Genomic DNA, 17,519 nt, shown 5'->3' on the forward strand with positions numbered 1-17,519 from the left:
CTGCTTTGTTTATAGTTGCATAAGCAAGTGGGGGCCAAGACCAGGAGAGGCATTTTCTGTGAGGAACAGGATGGTGTGGAGTAAGGAAAGCCATTTGCTTTGGGAACTAGCATATCACCAGTTGGTAAACCACTCCCATACAGGGGCACTTGCTCCTGGGCAGTCTGGAAGAGTCTCTCATGACTGCCAGTTCCTGAAAGTCAGACCTCTGTATCCCATGGCTTGGTATCTGAATCTGCTAGATGGATTCCCACATCTGATTATCTCCAAGATCTCACTTTCCAATACTGAACCTCACTTCATTCTCTCAGTCGCCCAACTTGCTGAGTAGCTCCTCTCCAGCTTTTTCTACTTTGAGTAATGGAGAAGGTGAGAGTGCTAACAGGTTCTAGTTTGCTTTCTTTACCTCCATCCAAAAGAACAGCATTGGGTATGTGTACTTAAAATATTATAGTGAGGAAGGTAGAAAGGTTAGAGAGAGGTAGGAGAAGTCAGGGTCAAAAGGAAAAATGTCATTTTGAGCAACAGCAAGAAAGGAAGAATAGCAGGGGATTAGATAAGGAAAAACCCACAGTCCAAAAATGAGCCAATCCATGGTAGGATAGACCATAGCTGGGAGGGAGAACATTGCAAGATTTGCAGTAGAATGGTCATTTTCATCTGATTTATGATGTGGCAAATAAAATTCCTGAATCAATTAAGTTATTAACCAGTTCACCATTAACTTATGTCAGATATACAAATGCACTAATTCCCACATTTTATATTGGCATGGCATTTCTAACTAAATTAATGACACAAGCCAACTTATGTTCACACAACAGTTGCAATGCCTAAGATAAATTCATTGAAATGAGTGTCATCATGGCCAGGCCAAAAATCAATATAGAAAATCATATGTAAAATAAATATTGTAGCCAGGATTCTGCAAAATTCTGGTAAGCAGACTTGTAAGAATAAAAAAATGTGAGTTAGATGTCTTCTGGTATTTATTTATTGACTGAATATTATATCATTACCTAAAGGTACAATAAGAGGATGGGAGTGGAAATGATAAAATGTGTTGTATTCAAGCATATAATTGACATATGGGTCTGAGTTGCCAACTCAGACTAGACACCCACCTTTTCTTCCATAGACATGTATTACCTCTTAATAGGTACTGAGCATCTCATAAAATTTTGTCTAGGATCATTCTGATTACTTTGCTCTTTATACAAATTTTTTAAATTTACTGTCTTATTTTTCATCAAAAACTCATGCTAATCTCTTCCACATTTTTCTTATAGCATTTTTCACTTCCTTATTTCTAAATGTATAAATCAAAGGATTGAGCAAGGGAGTGATGATGGTATAAAACATTTCTACCACTTTGTCAAAAGGGAAGACAAAGGAGGCCGTGCATTTATAAATATGCATGGTACAAAGAACAAAACCACAACAGCAATGTGAGATCCACAGGTGGACAGAGCTTTCCTCCGTCCTTCAGCACTGTGTGTCCTTAGGGAGAATAAGATGACACCATAGGAAACAAGCAATAAGCAGAAGATTATAATGCACATAAATCCACTAGTAGCAACCATGAAAAGACCTATGAGGTGAGTGTCAGTGCAGGCCAGCTCCAGTAATGGGTACAAGTCACATAAGAAATGATCGATGACATTAGGGCCACAAAAGGGCAGCTGGTAAGTGAAGAGGACCAGTATAATGGAATGCAAGAAACCCCCTGTCCAGGCCACCCCCACCAGAATGCCACAGAGCCTCCAGTTCATGATGGAAGAGTAGTGCAAGGTCTTGCAAATGGCCACATAGCGGTCATAGGCCATGACTGTCAGGGTAACCATCTCTGCTCCACCAAGGAAGTGCTCAGCAAAAAGTTGAATCTTGCATCCTGTATAAGAGATGGTTTTCCTCTTATGTAAAGAATCCACAATCACTTTTGGTGTGATAACACAGGAGAAAACAGACTCCAGAAAGGATAAGAATGCCAAGAAGAAGTACATGGGGGAGCCCAGCAGTGCAGGACTACAGAGGATGGTCACTACAATCAGCATGTTGCCTACAATAGTTGCAATGTAGACCATCAGAAACACAACAAATACTATTTTCTGTACAGTAGGATTCTGTGAAAACCCCAAAAGAACAAATTCAGTTATGAAGCTTTGGTTTTGCATCATTTTCAAGGGGATGGTGAAAATCAACATTTATTGAAATTGCCCAATTGAAATTTGCAATTATGATAAAGGAAGATTTGCTTCATATCAGATTACTATTTTATCATCATCAATGTTTCAGTGCACATTTACCTTTATTGCTTCCTTTGTCATTGAAAACACCAGTTCAGACATTTGTTGAGGAGAGATGTTGGAGATCAGGCAACATTGATTTGGAGTTAATTGATTCTGTACCTTAAATTTGCTAGAGATTCTATATAGGGAAATGCAAGCATCTTCATGTGGTAGTGATGATTAATGGTTTCTAACTCAAATACCACCTTTGAGAATTTACTAGTGTCTTCTCTAAATAAAACTTTGGGAGGCATTCTGAAGACTCATTCATTTAAGAAAATGAGGACAGTTATTTTATTAGTCTTGCTTGACACTGTCATGAAAAAGGAAGGGGTGACTAGCAAGTCATCTCTGATCTGGAGACTCTCATACCTGTAAATAGAAGAAGAAACATCATTCATTTTAGGAGGCACTTAAAGTACTATCTATACTTCAAATTTCTTTACAGTCTATACTGGATTTGCCTTTTCATGGATTAATTCCTTCTTTATAAAAGAAAAAGACCTATAAAATTGTGACTAGTCACACACTTAATACCTCTTTGAATGGAGAGGCCTTTTTTTTATTTTTCTCATCTTTGAAAATGAGAATGGAAACCCATGAACAAAAGAAAGCCTAGCTCCAAATGTTGTACTACTTACTAAGTGAAATAAGGCAAGGAGAGAAATCACACAAATACCACTGTCTAGGGTATAGTCCAGGTCTTATTAACACTATTTTACTGATAGGAAACACATGCTTTAAGATATTGAGTTTAAATAAGCAAATGATGAAGGATCAGGGACCTTACACAGAACATTCATCCCCAATGAGGCCCTTTCCACTGGATCAACAAGAAAAGAGGTAGGGATTTTTCTTTCCCTCAGGAACTTCAGAGCAAGCATGACCTTCCTGGAGTCTGTCCATCTGAAACATTAAGAACTCTCATAACTTCTGTGAAGGTGGCATCTCAGTAAAGGAAAGAGCAAATGATGAGGAACCAGAAGGTGGTAGCTCAATCACCTCCATATGACAATTGTCATCAACCACATAGGTGAGAAGGAGAAACAGGTGTAGAATATCAATCAGAGTCCTCAGGCCTTATTGATCATTTTCTAATTTTTTATACAATAAGCCCAATCTGGTCAAGTATAACTCTGCAAAATGCATATTACCTTTATCTGACTTTCTTTTAAAGCAGAGTTGCTATATGTAGCTTACCTGGTCATTTTCCAGGCTTCTGATGAATGTCAAATTTGAAAATGTGAAAGTGTCATTTATAATAATTTGCTCTTACCTTCGGTGGTTATCATATATTTACATTACAAGCCAGCTACCTTAGCCACACAAAGCATTTCCATTGGTCATGCAGATAATTGTCTGAACTCTGTTTTGTTTTGTTTTGTTTTGTTTTTCCCTCTGGAAGTAGGGATTGAAACCAGGGATGCTTTCCTAGTTAGCCACACCCCAGCCCATTTTTCATTGTTTATTTAGGAACAAGGTCTCACTAATTTGCTTATGACCTCACTATGTTTCTGAGGTTGGCTTTGAACTTGCCATCCTCCTGCTTCTGCCATCAAGCTGTTGGGATTACAGGGACTGCACACCACACCAGGCTAGTAATTAACTAAACACTTGCTGTCACATTCCCACAGGTAGACACAGATTCAAAAACTGATTAATCCTCACCTGTACAAACTCCTGTAATGTATCAGGCAAATAGCACATATTTGTGTGAATAACTTTATATGCATAACTATATCTATCTATATATGTTTGTTTAAAATATAATAAAAGAATAGTAGTGTTTATTATGAGAAATAGAAAATAAGCTTGCTAATGAATGCTTCAGTTAACAGAAACAATTTTAAATGTCAATAAAACTTACAAACATGTAATATGTCCTTTACTATTGGCCCTTCTGCTTACTTTAAAATGACCATTTCCTAACCAATGTTCTCAGGACCATTCCTAACCAATGTCTGTACTAGAAATCAATAGCCTCTCACTACCTCTTGGAAAATAATTATTTATTATAAAAGAGAGAGGATCCAATGATCCAGTTCTGGGCAGCTTACTATAGGCCTCAGCAAGGAAAAATAATTAAGTGAAACCAGTGAGAAATCTGGCTTCAGACTTACGCAAGCCTGGATGCAAATTCAGGACCTTACACTACTTCTGTGGTGTGGATCAGGATGCTTGAAATTCTTAAAATTCTGTAAGCCTCAGGTTACAGTTCTGCATCTGGCTTCAGTTAGAATGTCTATCACTAGAACTCCTGTGAGTATCAGATTAGGTCCTCAGGTAGAAACCTTGATGCAGTCAATAGCTCAGGGGAGGGTGATGTGTGGTGAGAACAAGCTGCCACTGCCCCTGAGCCAGAGCAGAAATGACAGCATGCTTACTTGTAATTCTTGCCTTGCCACAACCAAGGCTGATGACTGTATTACTCATCTTCAAACGTGCATGAAAATGTATTACATATTTTTAAACTTAGCAAAAAATATGTTTTTAAATATATGACAGTTTTAAATGTCCCTGGTGACCCCTAAAAGCATTATTGGGTTCTCAGACCCACATACATTTACTCCTGTTTTGACAGACTCATTGTATCAGGAAAACCAAATTGAGTGGGAGCCTTAAAGAAAAACAGGGCCCTAGGTTAAACTAATAATTAAATAAGATTTTCCTCTCCACTTCCTTCTTACAGTGTTCTAAGATCCATAGTATTTAAGTTTTTACACTTTCAACTAAAAACAAAACAACTCCTACTTTTATCAAATAAAGGGATTTCCAAAATTAAAGTCAAAACCTTGACAAAAGAGTATATACTGTGCTCATGGTTTATGATTTTAAATCTTTGGAAAGATTTAAATTGTATTGAATGCAACAAATATCCTGCATTGAATCCTATAACAGATAATGAACAGCAGTAGAAAAAATAATTACATATTATAATATGTTTAATTAATATAATATATCCACTATGATTTCATATTCTTCACAAATATTCTTTTTTCATCTAAAATTATAATATTACTATCTTGGCAAATGTTCTGTTAATCTAAACTTACTCTAATAAATTTGAAAATCATTGTGTCTGCCATCACAAACTAGAATCCCAGCTAACCTGGTTAATACTGTGTCATTAAACAAAATATCAGGCTTCCAATGTTTTAGCAATAAAAGAATTAACACTTGTCAAGCTGCGTAACCTGTAAGAATTGGTTTTAATTAGTATATCAAAAGGGTGTCAGAAAATATTGATATCAGCATTATTTTTAAGAAGTTTCTTCATATACAATGTGAGACTGAAGTTGAATTATTCATCACTTAGTTTATCTTTTTAAAATCATGTTATTTTAAATTACACCTCTTAAAATTTCAATGAAACTAATTCTTTTGGAAAACATATTAGTAAAAATTTTATATTCATAAACATGTTTGTATTTTATACTAGCAATCTCAACCCTAAAATGTGCTCAGGAAGTGAAGCAAGATTGGGAAGATTTACAGTGGAAGATGGTACTGGATCATGTACAATAGTGAAATGGAGAGATATGTAAGTGCTCAATACTACACTAAAGTTTAATGTGAACCAGGCTGTTGCAAATTCACATGCCATGGCATGATCAATAAAATATTAAAATATGAGGATTTGACATTTTTAAAACATGTTGAGAAAATCAGGTAGAAAATTCTAAACAACTCAACTTTTTGCATGAATGTATCATACAACTTTATAATCAAGATGGAAGTCTACAAAATAATGGTCTATTAAACTGCAATGTAAAATTGGTCAGTATTATAAAAAATATTTAAATGGATCACACATTAAATTTACAATGCCAGATTATCCATCATGTACATATAGTTCAGTTCAGAAAAAGAATAGGAGGTTTGAGGAAAATTTATTTATACTGGAAGAACTAAGTGACTAACATAGAATCTTGCATGAAAATGTTTACATAATTAGCTTTCCATAAATGACTGTACTACAGATGGAGCTCTTCCTTTGTACTCACCTGGTTGTGTCAATTGTAAACTCACATTCTCTCATGGGTGATGGTTTACTGTGTCCTTAAATTTTCTGGAATATTCCAGAGCCTTTTATTTCTTGATAGCCATGCCCTGAAATGTGTTGGGGCTGCAGGTGGGATTGCTAAGGGCTCCCTCACAGCAAGATCTGTGGCCATCTCCTGGGGCAGTGACCTTGGGAATTTTGCCTCCCTGGGCCCAACTATGCAAAATCAAAACTAATTCTAGCACCAATTGTTCTGCAAACAAGGGATTTTCTGTTTCAACTTCAAAGTACATATGACATTTAAAATTAAAACCAGTATTATAGGTAGTTTGTTGCAACAATATTCAAGCAAGAAATTTCATAAACATTCAATATGCATATGCATGCATATCATTCACATTTGCAGCTAATTCTCTAAACAAATATTGCTGTTATAAGTTAAAAGAATAAACTAACATTGTATCTGTAATTGTACATTTTAATTTCACAATTCACCATATTTTTGATTCAGGGTTATTATTCACCCATGAAAGTTTTTTCTTGTCTAGATATCTCAGCATGTTCCTTTTCTTGACTGGCTGGGAAATATGTTTTCTTCCAATTTCTGTACCTGTTTCTTCTCTTCAGTGTTGCTCTGCTGAGTTCCCTAATTGTCTCAACCTTTGTACTCTTAGCAGAATTTGAAAAATCAAAAAATATCAGCAAAAAAAAAAAAAAGACCTTCATTTCTGTCTTTGTCTACCCTAATTGATGCAAGAACCTGTCATTTCTGTTGTCTCATTTTAAGGGACAGACCACACCTCTACAACTAGCACACAACCAGCAGTAAAGCAGTTAAGAACTTCAGTGTCCACAGTTCTCCTGAGCAATTCTGAGGCACAAATCTGACATCAAATGAACTCAAGGAAAATCAAGAGGACACTAATAAATCAGAAGATTGTACTCAAAGAATATAGTCACTCTTTCTTACCTTTAATGTCCTTCCCTGTGGCAGTGGTTAGTGTGTAGGGTAGAAAGAGTAAATGTAAAATCTCTTCCAACAGTGTGAAGGTGCACCAGCACATGCATTTACCATCTCTTCACAATGCTATGCTTTATGTAGCCTCAAAAATTCCACTTCATAAACTAAAACATTAGGATGGTGAGAGCATTAGAGGTTAAAATGATAAATGAGCATATATTTTGAAAGAACCAATAAAATACTCTTTGAAATCCAGTTCAAAAATATGCACTTGAGGCATTTCTAGTATATTTGGTTTATTTTGAGTTGATGATAGAAATCTAAATAAAGGTCTAATTTTATTAGAATTGAAGGAATAAATTATAACCAGCACACCCAATTCAAACAAAATTTGAGTCTTATAGAAGAGCTATTGTTGCTTACTTGGCACTTATGTATTGCAAACTGTCCCATGGGCTCCACATGTATTACATCAATTACTTTCACTTTTTTTGATGTTGGAAATGCTCATGAAGAAGGAAAAGGAGTCTGAGTCCGAAAGGCTGCATAATTAGCACAAATATACAGTTTTGGAGGGGCCTAGGTTCTGCATTAAACTTGGTGCCCTGTGATTGAACCCAGGTTTAATCACAACATTACAACTTGAAATCTTCCATGCAAATCTGTGAATTATAAATCTCACCATTTATAAGTTCCTTGAAAATTCTAGTGACAGCTGTCTCCTCTTCTCCATGGAAAAATGCCTATTCAGTGGTGACCAAACTGTGTAGGTGGTTTTCAAGTCTTCCTTCCACATCTAAGGAAGAAAGAGGTAGAGTATCCCAGGCATTCAGGATAGGGGATATTCCCTCTGCACCACTAATGCTGCCTTCAATGTGGTCAAAGAAAAAGAACAAGTGAGAAAGTCATACTTTGCTCCTTGATTTCCAACCACAATTTAATGAGGATTCCCTGAGAGCTCGTGAACCTGTAGAATTCCTTTTCAGTTCCCCTAAGGGCTTGGGAATTTTCCATCAGCACAATTTGCTAAGACACAATTTTGTGTGGGTTTTACAATTGCTCAAGTGTTTATGAAACTACTAAATACCCCCAAATTTAATAGTTTCCCTCTTTTATTTTAATTTCTTTATAATTTCTATTTGAAAATGGGTTCATTTCCCATCATGTAAAAAATAGGACACTCTGGAGAGAGGATGGAAGATAGTGTCTGCTTGGAGAATTAGAACAAGATGTCAGTGCACTTACAAAATGTAAGAGCTGAGTTCTGCAACAAGGCAGCATATGACAGCACATGGTGTTTTGAGACTGTGGCAGCAAAAAGTTCTTATTTAATAAATGTATGTATATTTAGGGAAAGAATCATGTCAATTAGAACATAATTTTTAATCTCAGAAATTTATTTTAAGAGTCCTTGACCTTAAAACTAAAATAACAATTTCTGCAGAATAATTTTTATCACTAAACTCATTTGAATAGAAGTTATGACAGGTCTGTTTATTATAAGAAAAGAGAACATTAAGACTGAAACTGGGACATAAGACCTCAGATCCCATGAGGAGTGCCCAAAGTCTTCTGAACCACATAGTCGGGTTAGTCACAGCAACAACCCTATTTCTGTTTTAATTAGCTCTGTCACTGTGACCAAAAGGCCTGATAAGAACAATGTATATGAGGAAACTGACCTTATTTTGTCTCAGGTTTTCTGAGGTTGAGTCTATGGTCAGTCTACGCCAGAGCTCTGGGCCTAAGGTGAAGCACAAGACATTGTGGAAGTGTTTGGTACAAAATATGACCACCAAAATCATGCTACCAGGGACATACTTATTGCACTGACATCCTTCCTGATTACAGTAGTCACCTCATTAATTCATATCACAGGATTAATTTGCTGATTGGATTGGGGATCTCATATCCCAATCATTTCACCCCTGAACATTCTTGCACATCTCACACATCAGCTGTTGTGGGATACTTCATATTTAAATCAGAACACCTACTTTTAATAAAACTTGAAAATGATCTCTACATCTTCACTAACCAAAGTAAAGAAAGGGAGAGTAATAATGTACAATAGGCAGAAAAACTAGGAATTAAGGGAAGTAAAATTAATATTAAGATATAGAGAACATTGGAAGGAACATAGAAGGAGGAAGGAGAGAAAGAAGAACAAATTATAAGAGAAAAAAATGAGGGAAGGGAAGGGAATTCAAATGAGATAAAACACAGGAGATGGAAAATATCCAATTAATGAGTTTTTAAAAATATCTAAAATGACTTAAATATGTGAAAATATAACAAGGGAAAACAAAACAAAACAATATAAACACAATACAAGAGAAATAAAAGAACAAACAAAACAGTCTAAAAATCTTGTCAGGGTATTAAAGATGGTGAGATCTCTTTGAGAAGTTTTGGTTTTGGAACACACCAGGAATCCAGGTGTGACAAATGTTCAAGCTACAAAAGCTACAAAAGCTATGGCTTTTGAATGCATATGAGTGTGGAGGTGGTGACCAAGTCAACCAGATCAGAACTGAGATGGAAAACTATTTACTTTTTACCACATCTAGACCAGCAATCTGCTGCAAAAATTGTGAGACACCCAGGTTCCACAGTTCATTCACAAAGCCCTCAGCCTGCCTACCTCTAGTACAACTGAGGTAATTTCAGTAGCTCATTGAGCTCATTAGATCCCTCTTACACAAATAAGTGGAAGCTCTGTGAAACCCATGCCCTACCCTCATCACATAATCCTCAGTTCCCCAGGACAAGCACAACTTGTCCACATGATAGAGGACTTTGTCCAAGGGTAGCCTAGGATCTGTTCCAGCTGCCAACTGGTAGGTAGGCTTGGTGACTTTGGCTTTCAGCCATCTCACAATATATATTACTCAGAAGACTTGTGCTTTAGTCAGCTTTCATGTCACTGTGACGAAAATACCTGTGAAGAACAACTTAGGGGAAGAAAAGTTTATTCAGTGCTGACAGGTCCTGAGGTCTCAGTCCATAGATGGCCAATGATATTGCTCTGGGCCCAAGTGAGGGACCACTTCATGGGGGGAAGGGCCTAGCAGAGGAAAGGCGCTCCCCTCATGGCAGCAAGGAAGCAGAGAGCAGCATGGAAGGACTCCAGGGAAGATGCAGCCTTCCAGGGAATACACCCAGTTACCTAAATCCTATAGGTCTACCCCACCTTCCTACACTTACCATGCAGTCATTCAGTCTAGGACCTACTGATTGTTTCAGCTCTCATGATCCAACCAGTTATCATCCCTGCATCAGTAAAGAAGCTTTGGGTGTGGATACCTCATATCCAAATCGTAACATTTTGCTTGTGGCATTCATTTGCTCAGGGCCATACTATGCCACAAGGTAGATGCTGGCTGGGACAGCAGAGCAATATTTCCTGTAATCTCCAGGGAAAATGAAGATGCAGGGACTTTATATTTCCCAAAGCCTCAAACTCAGGCCTGATCCCACAAGATGGCTCACCACAGAAGCTCTTCATTTGTAAGTGCTGAAACTCAGAACACTTCTCACACACCTGCCTGCTATGTAGCTCTCAGATCAGCTAAGTTCAGACTTACATCTGTTGTACAGATTCTTCTATAACAATATTGTTCTTTATCTCATTTCTTTCCCTTCCCCCTTTTGTCAGAATTCTCCCCTGCCTGGCTCCAGATCTTCTAGGACTGGATTGGTGCAATGTATAGTTTCTCCCTCTGTTCTAATAACCAGAACCTCTGACTATCTCCAAGTATCTCACTGTACAATACTGAACCTCACTTCATTCTCTCAGTCACCCACCTTCCTGAATAGATGCTCTCCAGGTGATTTATGATTGAATACTGAAGAAACTGAGAGTGCTACCAGGTCCTACTCTGCCATGTTTACCTCCGCCCAGAAGACCAGCATTGGGTACGTGTATTTAAAATATTACAGTGAGGAAGGCAGAAAGGTTAGAGAGAGGTGGAGGAAGTCAGTCAAAAGGAAAAATGCCATTTTGAGCAACAGCAAGAAAGGAAGAATAGCAGGGGATTAGATAAGGAAAAACCCACGTCCAAAAATGAGCCAATTCATGGTAGGAGAGACAACAGTTGGGAGGGAGAACCATTGCAAGATTTGCAGCAGAATAGTCATTTTTATCTGATTTATGATGTGGCAAATAAAATTCCTGAATCAATTAAGTTATAAACCAACTCTCCATAAACATGTCAGATATCAAAGTGCACTAATTCCCATAGTTTATTTTGACTTGGCTTTTCTTACATTAACAAAACAGTTTTAATGCCAAAGATAAATACATTGAAATGCATGTCACCATGACTATGCAAAAATCAATATAGAAAATAAAATGTAAAAACAACTATTGTATCAGGATTCTGTAAAATTCTGGTAAGCAGACTTGTAAAAACAAAAAAATGTTGGTTAGTTTTGTTTTGGTATTTATTTATTTATTGACTGAATATTATATCTTATTTACTAATGTATATCATTATCTAAAGTTATAAGAGTATGGGAGTAAAAATGATAAAATATGTTTGTGTATGATGGATCAGAAATAAATCTGTGGTGGCCACTACAATCTGTCCTGAAAAACATTTTATTTTATGCTGTTTCAAATAATAGATTCTCAGGTCCATAAATTGATTGACCCAATGATATCAGTTCCTTGTTTCTCAAGCTGCATCTTAAAACTACATGAACTATTTAATGAAGAGAACTGTGTGAAAAGACAGGACATGAAGCTACCCCTGTTATGAGAATGGACAGCTAATGGAGAAGAAAGGGAACAGTGAAGGACAGGTACATTCCCATGCCTAAAATTTGTGACACACCTAGGACAGGTACATTCCCATGCCTAAAATTTGTGACACACCTGGTCTGCTACCATCCCCACACTTTGTCCAATTGGTGTTTCAGACCAAATCTTAATACCTCAAGTGCTTACACCAAAGAGCAATGAAATTTAATCTATATTTGGCCATGTCTGTTCTGGAAGAAAACTAATATATGCACTATTCTACTTTGGGCCTTACCTGGATGAGTAAGAAAATGACAGAAAATTTCAGTATTTTTGCTCATGATATTCAATAGGTATTTTATTAGTGTTGATAGGCTAGTAGAAAATTGAGATTTTTTTGTAAATCTATTTATCACAGCAGCCATATGGCAACCTGATATTAGTCACCTTAAGGGTGGGAAGGACAAATAAGAAGTGTCTAAATTTGAATGATCTCCTTATTGATAATTGCTCAAATAGAATTATTTTCAATTGCCAGCACAAAATCACAAAACTTCAAATCACTGAGTAAATTGAGATATAATCTTCTGAGATTTCCTTTTACTCTCTGGTGTCTCTAGCTTCAGGAGTAAGCTTCCTGATCCTCATGTCAAAAATATGTTTGTTTTGCCTCCTCATGTTTTGGGGAATCATAAAATTATTGTCATACATTCTGACAAGTAATGTTTCTCTCCATTCTGTTTTTTATTAACTTCCAGATAAGTGTGAAAGTCAACTATCTTTAATTAATGTATCTGGATACTGATGTTTCAACTCAGGATAGACACCTGCTATAAAAGTAAAAACATCATCTTTGTCAGCCCAAATACTTTTGTTCTACTGAAGTGTATTACCTCTTAATAGTACTGAGCATAAAGTTTTGTCTAGGACCATTCTGATTACTTAGCTGTTTACATTATTTTTAATTCTAATATCTTATTTTTCATCAGAAACTAATGCCAATCTCTTCCACATTTTCCTTATAGCATTTTTCACTTCCTTGTTTCTAAAAGTATAAATCAAAGGATTGAGCAAGGGAGTGAGGATGGTATAAAACATTTCTACCACTTTGTCAAAAGGAAAGACAGAAGGAGGCCGTGCATTTATAAATATACATGGTACAAAGAACAAAACCAAAACAGTAATGTGAGATCCACAGGTGGACAGAGCTTTCCTCCTCCCTCCAGCACTGTGTGTCCTCAGGGAGAACAAGATGACACCATAGGAAACAAGCAACAAGCAGAAGATTATAATGCACATAAATCTACTAGTAGCAACCATCAAAAGACCTAGGATATGAGTATCAGTGCAGGCCAGCTCCAGTAATGGGTACAAGTCACACATAAAATGATCAATGACATTAGGGCCACAAAAGGGCAGCTGGTAAGTGAAGAGGACCAGTATAATGGAATGCAAGAAGCCCCCTGTCCAGGCCACCCCCACCAGAATGCCACAGAGCCTCCAGTTCATGATGGAAGAGTAGTGCAAGGTCTTGCAAATGGCCACATAGTGGTCATAGGCCATGACTGTCAGGGTAACCATCTCTGCTCCACCAAGGAAGTGCTCAGCAAAAAGTTGAATCATGCATCCTGTGTAAGAGATGGTTTTCCTCTTATACAGTGAATCCACAATCACTTTTGGTGTGATAACACAGGAGAAAACAGACTCCAGAAAGGATAAGAATGCCAAGAAGAAGTACATGGGGGAGCCCAGCAGTGCAGGACTACACACAATGGTCACTACAATTAGCATGTTACCCCCAATAGTTGCCATGTAGACCAACAAAAATACAGCAAATACTATTTTCTGTACAGTAGGATTCTGTGAGAACCACAAAAGAACAAATTCAGTTATGAAGCTTTGGTTATGCATGATTTCCACAAAAAGGGCAAACATACTACAATTTTTGAAGTTTGTAATTATGATAAAGATTGGCTTCAGACTAGTTTATAGTTTTAGAGTCATCAACCATTTTGTCATTCCAAACACAAATTTAAACATTTATTGAGAATAGGAGCTAGACATCAGTCAGAACTGAAGATATAGTATTCATTACCTTTGAATTATTAGAGCTTCTATAAAGATGAATAAAATCATCCATGTATGGTAAAAAAAAAATATATAATAGATTTTAATCTCCAAAGACAGCTTTGATGATTTACTAGTGACTTTCCTAAGTGGATCATTGGGAAGCATTCTTTACTTCAGCCCCATAATGAGGAGAGGAGGACTGCAGCTGTATTACACATTTCTGCCATGGTCACAGGAGGAGGTAGGGGTGACCAGCAAGTCATCTCTGAGTTGGAGACCCTCATTCCTACAAGAAGAAATGATATGTAAAATAAGCAAAAGTTTTAAAGAATGGCTACTCCTCAAAACTTTCTTTAAATTGAATTTGTTTTATATCATTCAATTTCTTCTTTTTCAAAATGAAGTATTTGTGAGAAAGTACCAAGTGACAGACAACACATAAAACTGCACTAAATGTTAAGGTTTTTCTTTTTAATTACCTAATGGTCATTAGAAGAGCATTTCATGAAAACAATAATTCCTACCTCTGAATGTTGAAATAGTGAATAAGTGAAATAAAGAAAGGGGAGCATTTATACAAGACTGATTGCCTAGTGAACCCTGAAGGATTTATATTCTTATTTCATTGACAGAAAATTCATGCTTCAGGAGGATAAGTTCAGGCAAACACCAAATGTTTGCTCTAGGATGTTACACAGAACATTTTTCACCACAGCCAAGTCCTTTCCACTGGATCACTCAGGAAAGGAGTAGGAATTTCTCTTTTCTATCAAGGTCCTCAGGGTTGGGGATATCTTTCTAGGGTTTTCATCCATCTGAATCATTAAAGCTTCTGATTCTTTGTTCATTAGTGAAGGAGCATCTTAATCAAGGAAGTATAAAATGATGATGAATGAGAAGATGATGACCAGCACTCATCTATACAAATAGACAACTGCCATAGACAAGACTCTTCAGACTCTATTAGTCATTTTTCAATACTTTACACAATGTGACTGGGTCTGATTAAGTGAAACTACCCAATATATTCTTATTGAGCTTACACATTCATCTCCCAAGTTCATGTTGAGGGTCATATTTGGAAGCTTGAAAATGTTGCTTATGATAATAGACTGTTACTAATTATAGTTATTAAGTACTGCAGGAAAAGCCAGTTGCCTTTTCCACTGAAAACATTTCCATGAGTCATCCAGTTACTCCATAAGGTTACTTAAAACAGTTAAAATTCTGTAACCCTCAGTTAACACTTACATGTGAGTTTAGTTAGAATGTCTATCAATAGGACTCCTGTGGTGATCAGACTAGACCCTACATGTGGGAACCTTGCTGCAGACAGGAACCAGGGGAAGGTGAGACGTGGTGAGAACTGCTACAGCTCCTGACCCAGAGCACAAATGGCAGCATGCTTATTCCTAAATCCCACCTCGCATGACCAAGCCTGATAAGTATGTTACTCATCAAATCTATTTTATGATGAAAAAATATATTCTTCAATGAGTAGCAAAGAAGAAATAACCTGTTTAAGTGTGCAATACATTTAAATATAATTGACAGACCTTGAGTACATCATTGTGGCCCTCAGCCCACATGCATTCATTTCTGTCTCAGATACATTCATTGTGAAAAGAAAACCAAGTGGAGCAAGAGGGTAAAAGGAAGACAGGTTTGATGTTAATCTAATAACTAAATGAATCTTGCCCTTTCACTTACTTTTTTAAGGGTATTTTTAAAATAATTTAATTTTAAATTTTAAATATTCATTAAATATAAAAGAAGTAACCTCTCATTTTATCAATTAAAGACATTTGCCAAATTGGTGTCAGAACATTGACAGTGGAGAATATAGTGAATTGATGGTGTTGCTCACAAATTGTATCCTTTTAATTTTTTTGTAAAGTAATTGTCTTAAAAGCAATTGATTATTTTGGATTGAATTCTAGAACAGAAAAAAATAATAGTAGAAAAATTAGCCAAATATAATCTAATGTTTAATAAAGAGTAAGTTAGTAGCCATTATCATTTTGTATAACTGATAAATATTTCTATGCTAATTCATGGTGACAATATTAGGGGAAAGTGAGTAGTACACAGGATGTTTGCAATGTTATCAATTTTCTGTTTACCTGGACTTACTTTAACAAAATGTTAATTTTAAAATTCTTTCAGTGTTTGGTATTGGAAAACTATCAAATCCAGGGAAGTACGTGGTAGTCATGTGTCACTGAAGAAACCAGCATTGACACTTCCAGGAGTCTAAAATAGAGAAGGCTTCAACTGCATGACCCCAAAGAGTTAGTTACTTATAAATAATATGTTTTGTTAAAGTATAAATTAAAAGGATGAGACAGAAAATTGGTAGCAGCAGTGTTTTAAGCACTGCCTATATACACAAAGAAAGATGAAGTTGAGTTACTCTAAAAATTTATCCTTATAAAATCACAGTATTTTGTTATACCTCTTAAGATAGCAATGAAACAGGTTCACTCATTTAATTCTTTTGTAAAATATATTTAAAAATAACTTAAGAATCATAAATGTTAGTAATATTATACTAGCAACCTCAACCCTAAATGATTATTCTGAAAGTGAAATGAGGAGAGGAAGCTTTACAGTGGAAGATGGTACAGTGCTGTGTGTGATGGAGAAAAGGGAAACATATCTAACATATTCAATTACAGAAAGATGTTTATGCAATCAAATAGTTACATATTAAGCATATGCTAACACCATAGGACGTATCAAAAGTGTTTAAAAATAGGTGAAGCACTTTTACAATATGTTAAATAGGAGAAAACAACATTTCTAATAGTTTGTTTGCATTAATTAGTTAAATATAATATATCTGGAAGAAACAAAAATGATAAAAATAATTTTTAAAAAACTCTTAAATTGCAATATATCTGGTTATGATTTTAACAACTTTAAAATTGATCATAAGTTTAAACATACAATACCAAATTTTCCACCATCTGGAGTTCAGCAAAAAAAAGGTGAAATTAAGGGAGATTGGCTTGTGTAGGAGGAAATAACTGGTTAAAATAACAGAGAATTTACATCAAAAATTTTTAACTATTGTTAAGTTTCCATAAAAAGTCATACCATGAACAGAATCCTCCCTGTCCTTATGCATTAATTTTGATTTCAAATTTAAACTGATTGTCCTACAAGCAGCAGTTTATTCTGACTATTTTTCTCCTTGAACACTCTGTGGTCTTTTCTTTCTTGATTTGCCATACTATTGAATATGGTGGAGTTGTATTTGAAATTTCTCAGGGCCTCCTGGGTGCATGGACTGTGTGGACACTGGGCCATCTCCAGAGCAATGATCTTGGGAAGTTTACCTCACTGAGTCCCACTACCCACATTGCACACTGTTTCCTTTTGTGCCCACATTGCCCACTGTTTGCTTTCCATTCATTTTAGCAATAAAACTAACTCTATCACCAATTGTTG

The 17,519-nt window shown here is 36.1% G+C and overlaps 1 protein-coding gene and 1 pseudogene across 1 annotated transcript; both read right to left on the reverse strand.

Moving 5' to 3' along the window:
* Positions 1 to 1,239: 1,239 nt before the first annotated feature.
* Positions 1,240 to 2,174, reverse strand: LOC124960201 (olfactory receptor 4C15-like; annotated as a pseudogene).
* A 10,797-nt stretch (positions 2,175 to 12,971) lies between these two features.
* LOC124959889 (olfactory receptor 4C15-like) lies at positions 12,972 to 13,907 on the reverse strand. Its single transcript, XM_047518351.1, has one exon. The coding sequence runs from the start codon at positions 13,905 to 13,907 to the stop codon at positions 12,972 to 12,974; it is 936 nt and encodes a 311-aa protein (XP_047374307.1).
* Between the last annotated feature and the right edge of the window lie 3,612 nt (positions 13,908 to 17,519).

Source organism: Sciurus carolinensis, chromosome 11 (genome assembly GCF_902686445.1).
Source record: "Sciurus carolinensis chromosome 11, mSciCar1.2, whole genome shotgun sequence".
Taxonomy (NCBI): Eukaryota; Metazoa; Chordata; class Mammalia; order Rodentia; family Sciuridae; genus Sciurus; species Sciurus carolinensis.

What these genes read in the sequence shown, in the direction of transcription:
- LOC124959889 (XM_047518351.1), bottom strand. Translation starts at nt 13,907, where the DNA reads ATGCATAACCAAAGCTTCATAACTGAATTTGTTCTTTTGTGGTTCTCA.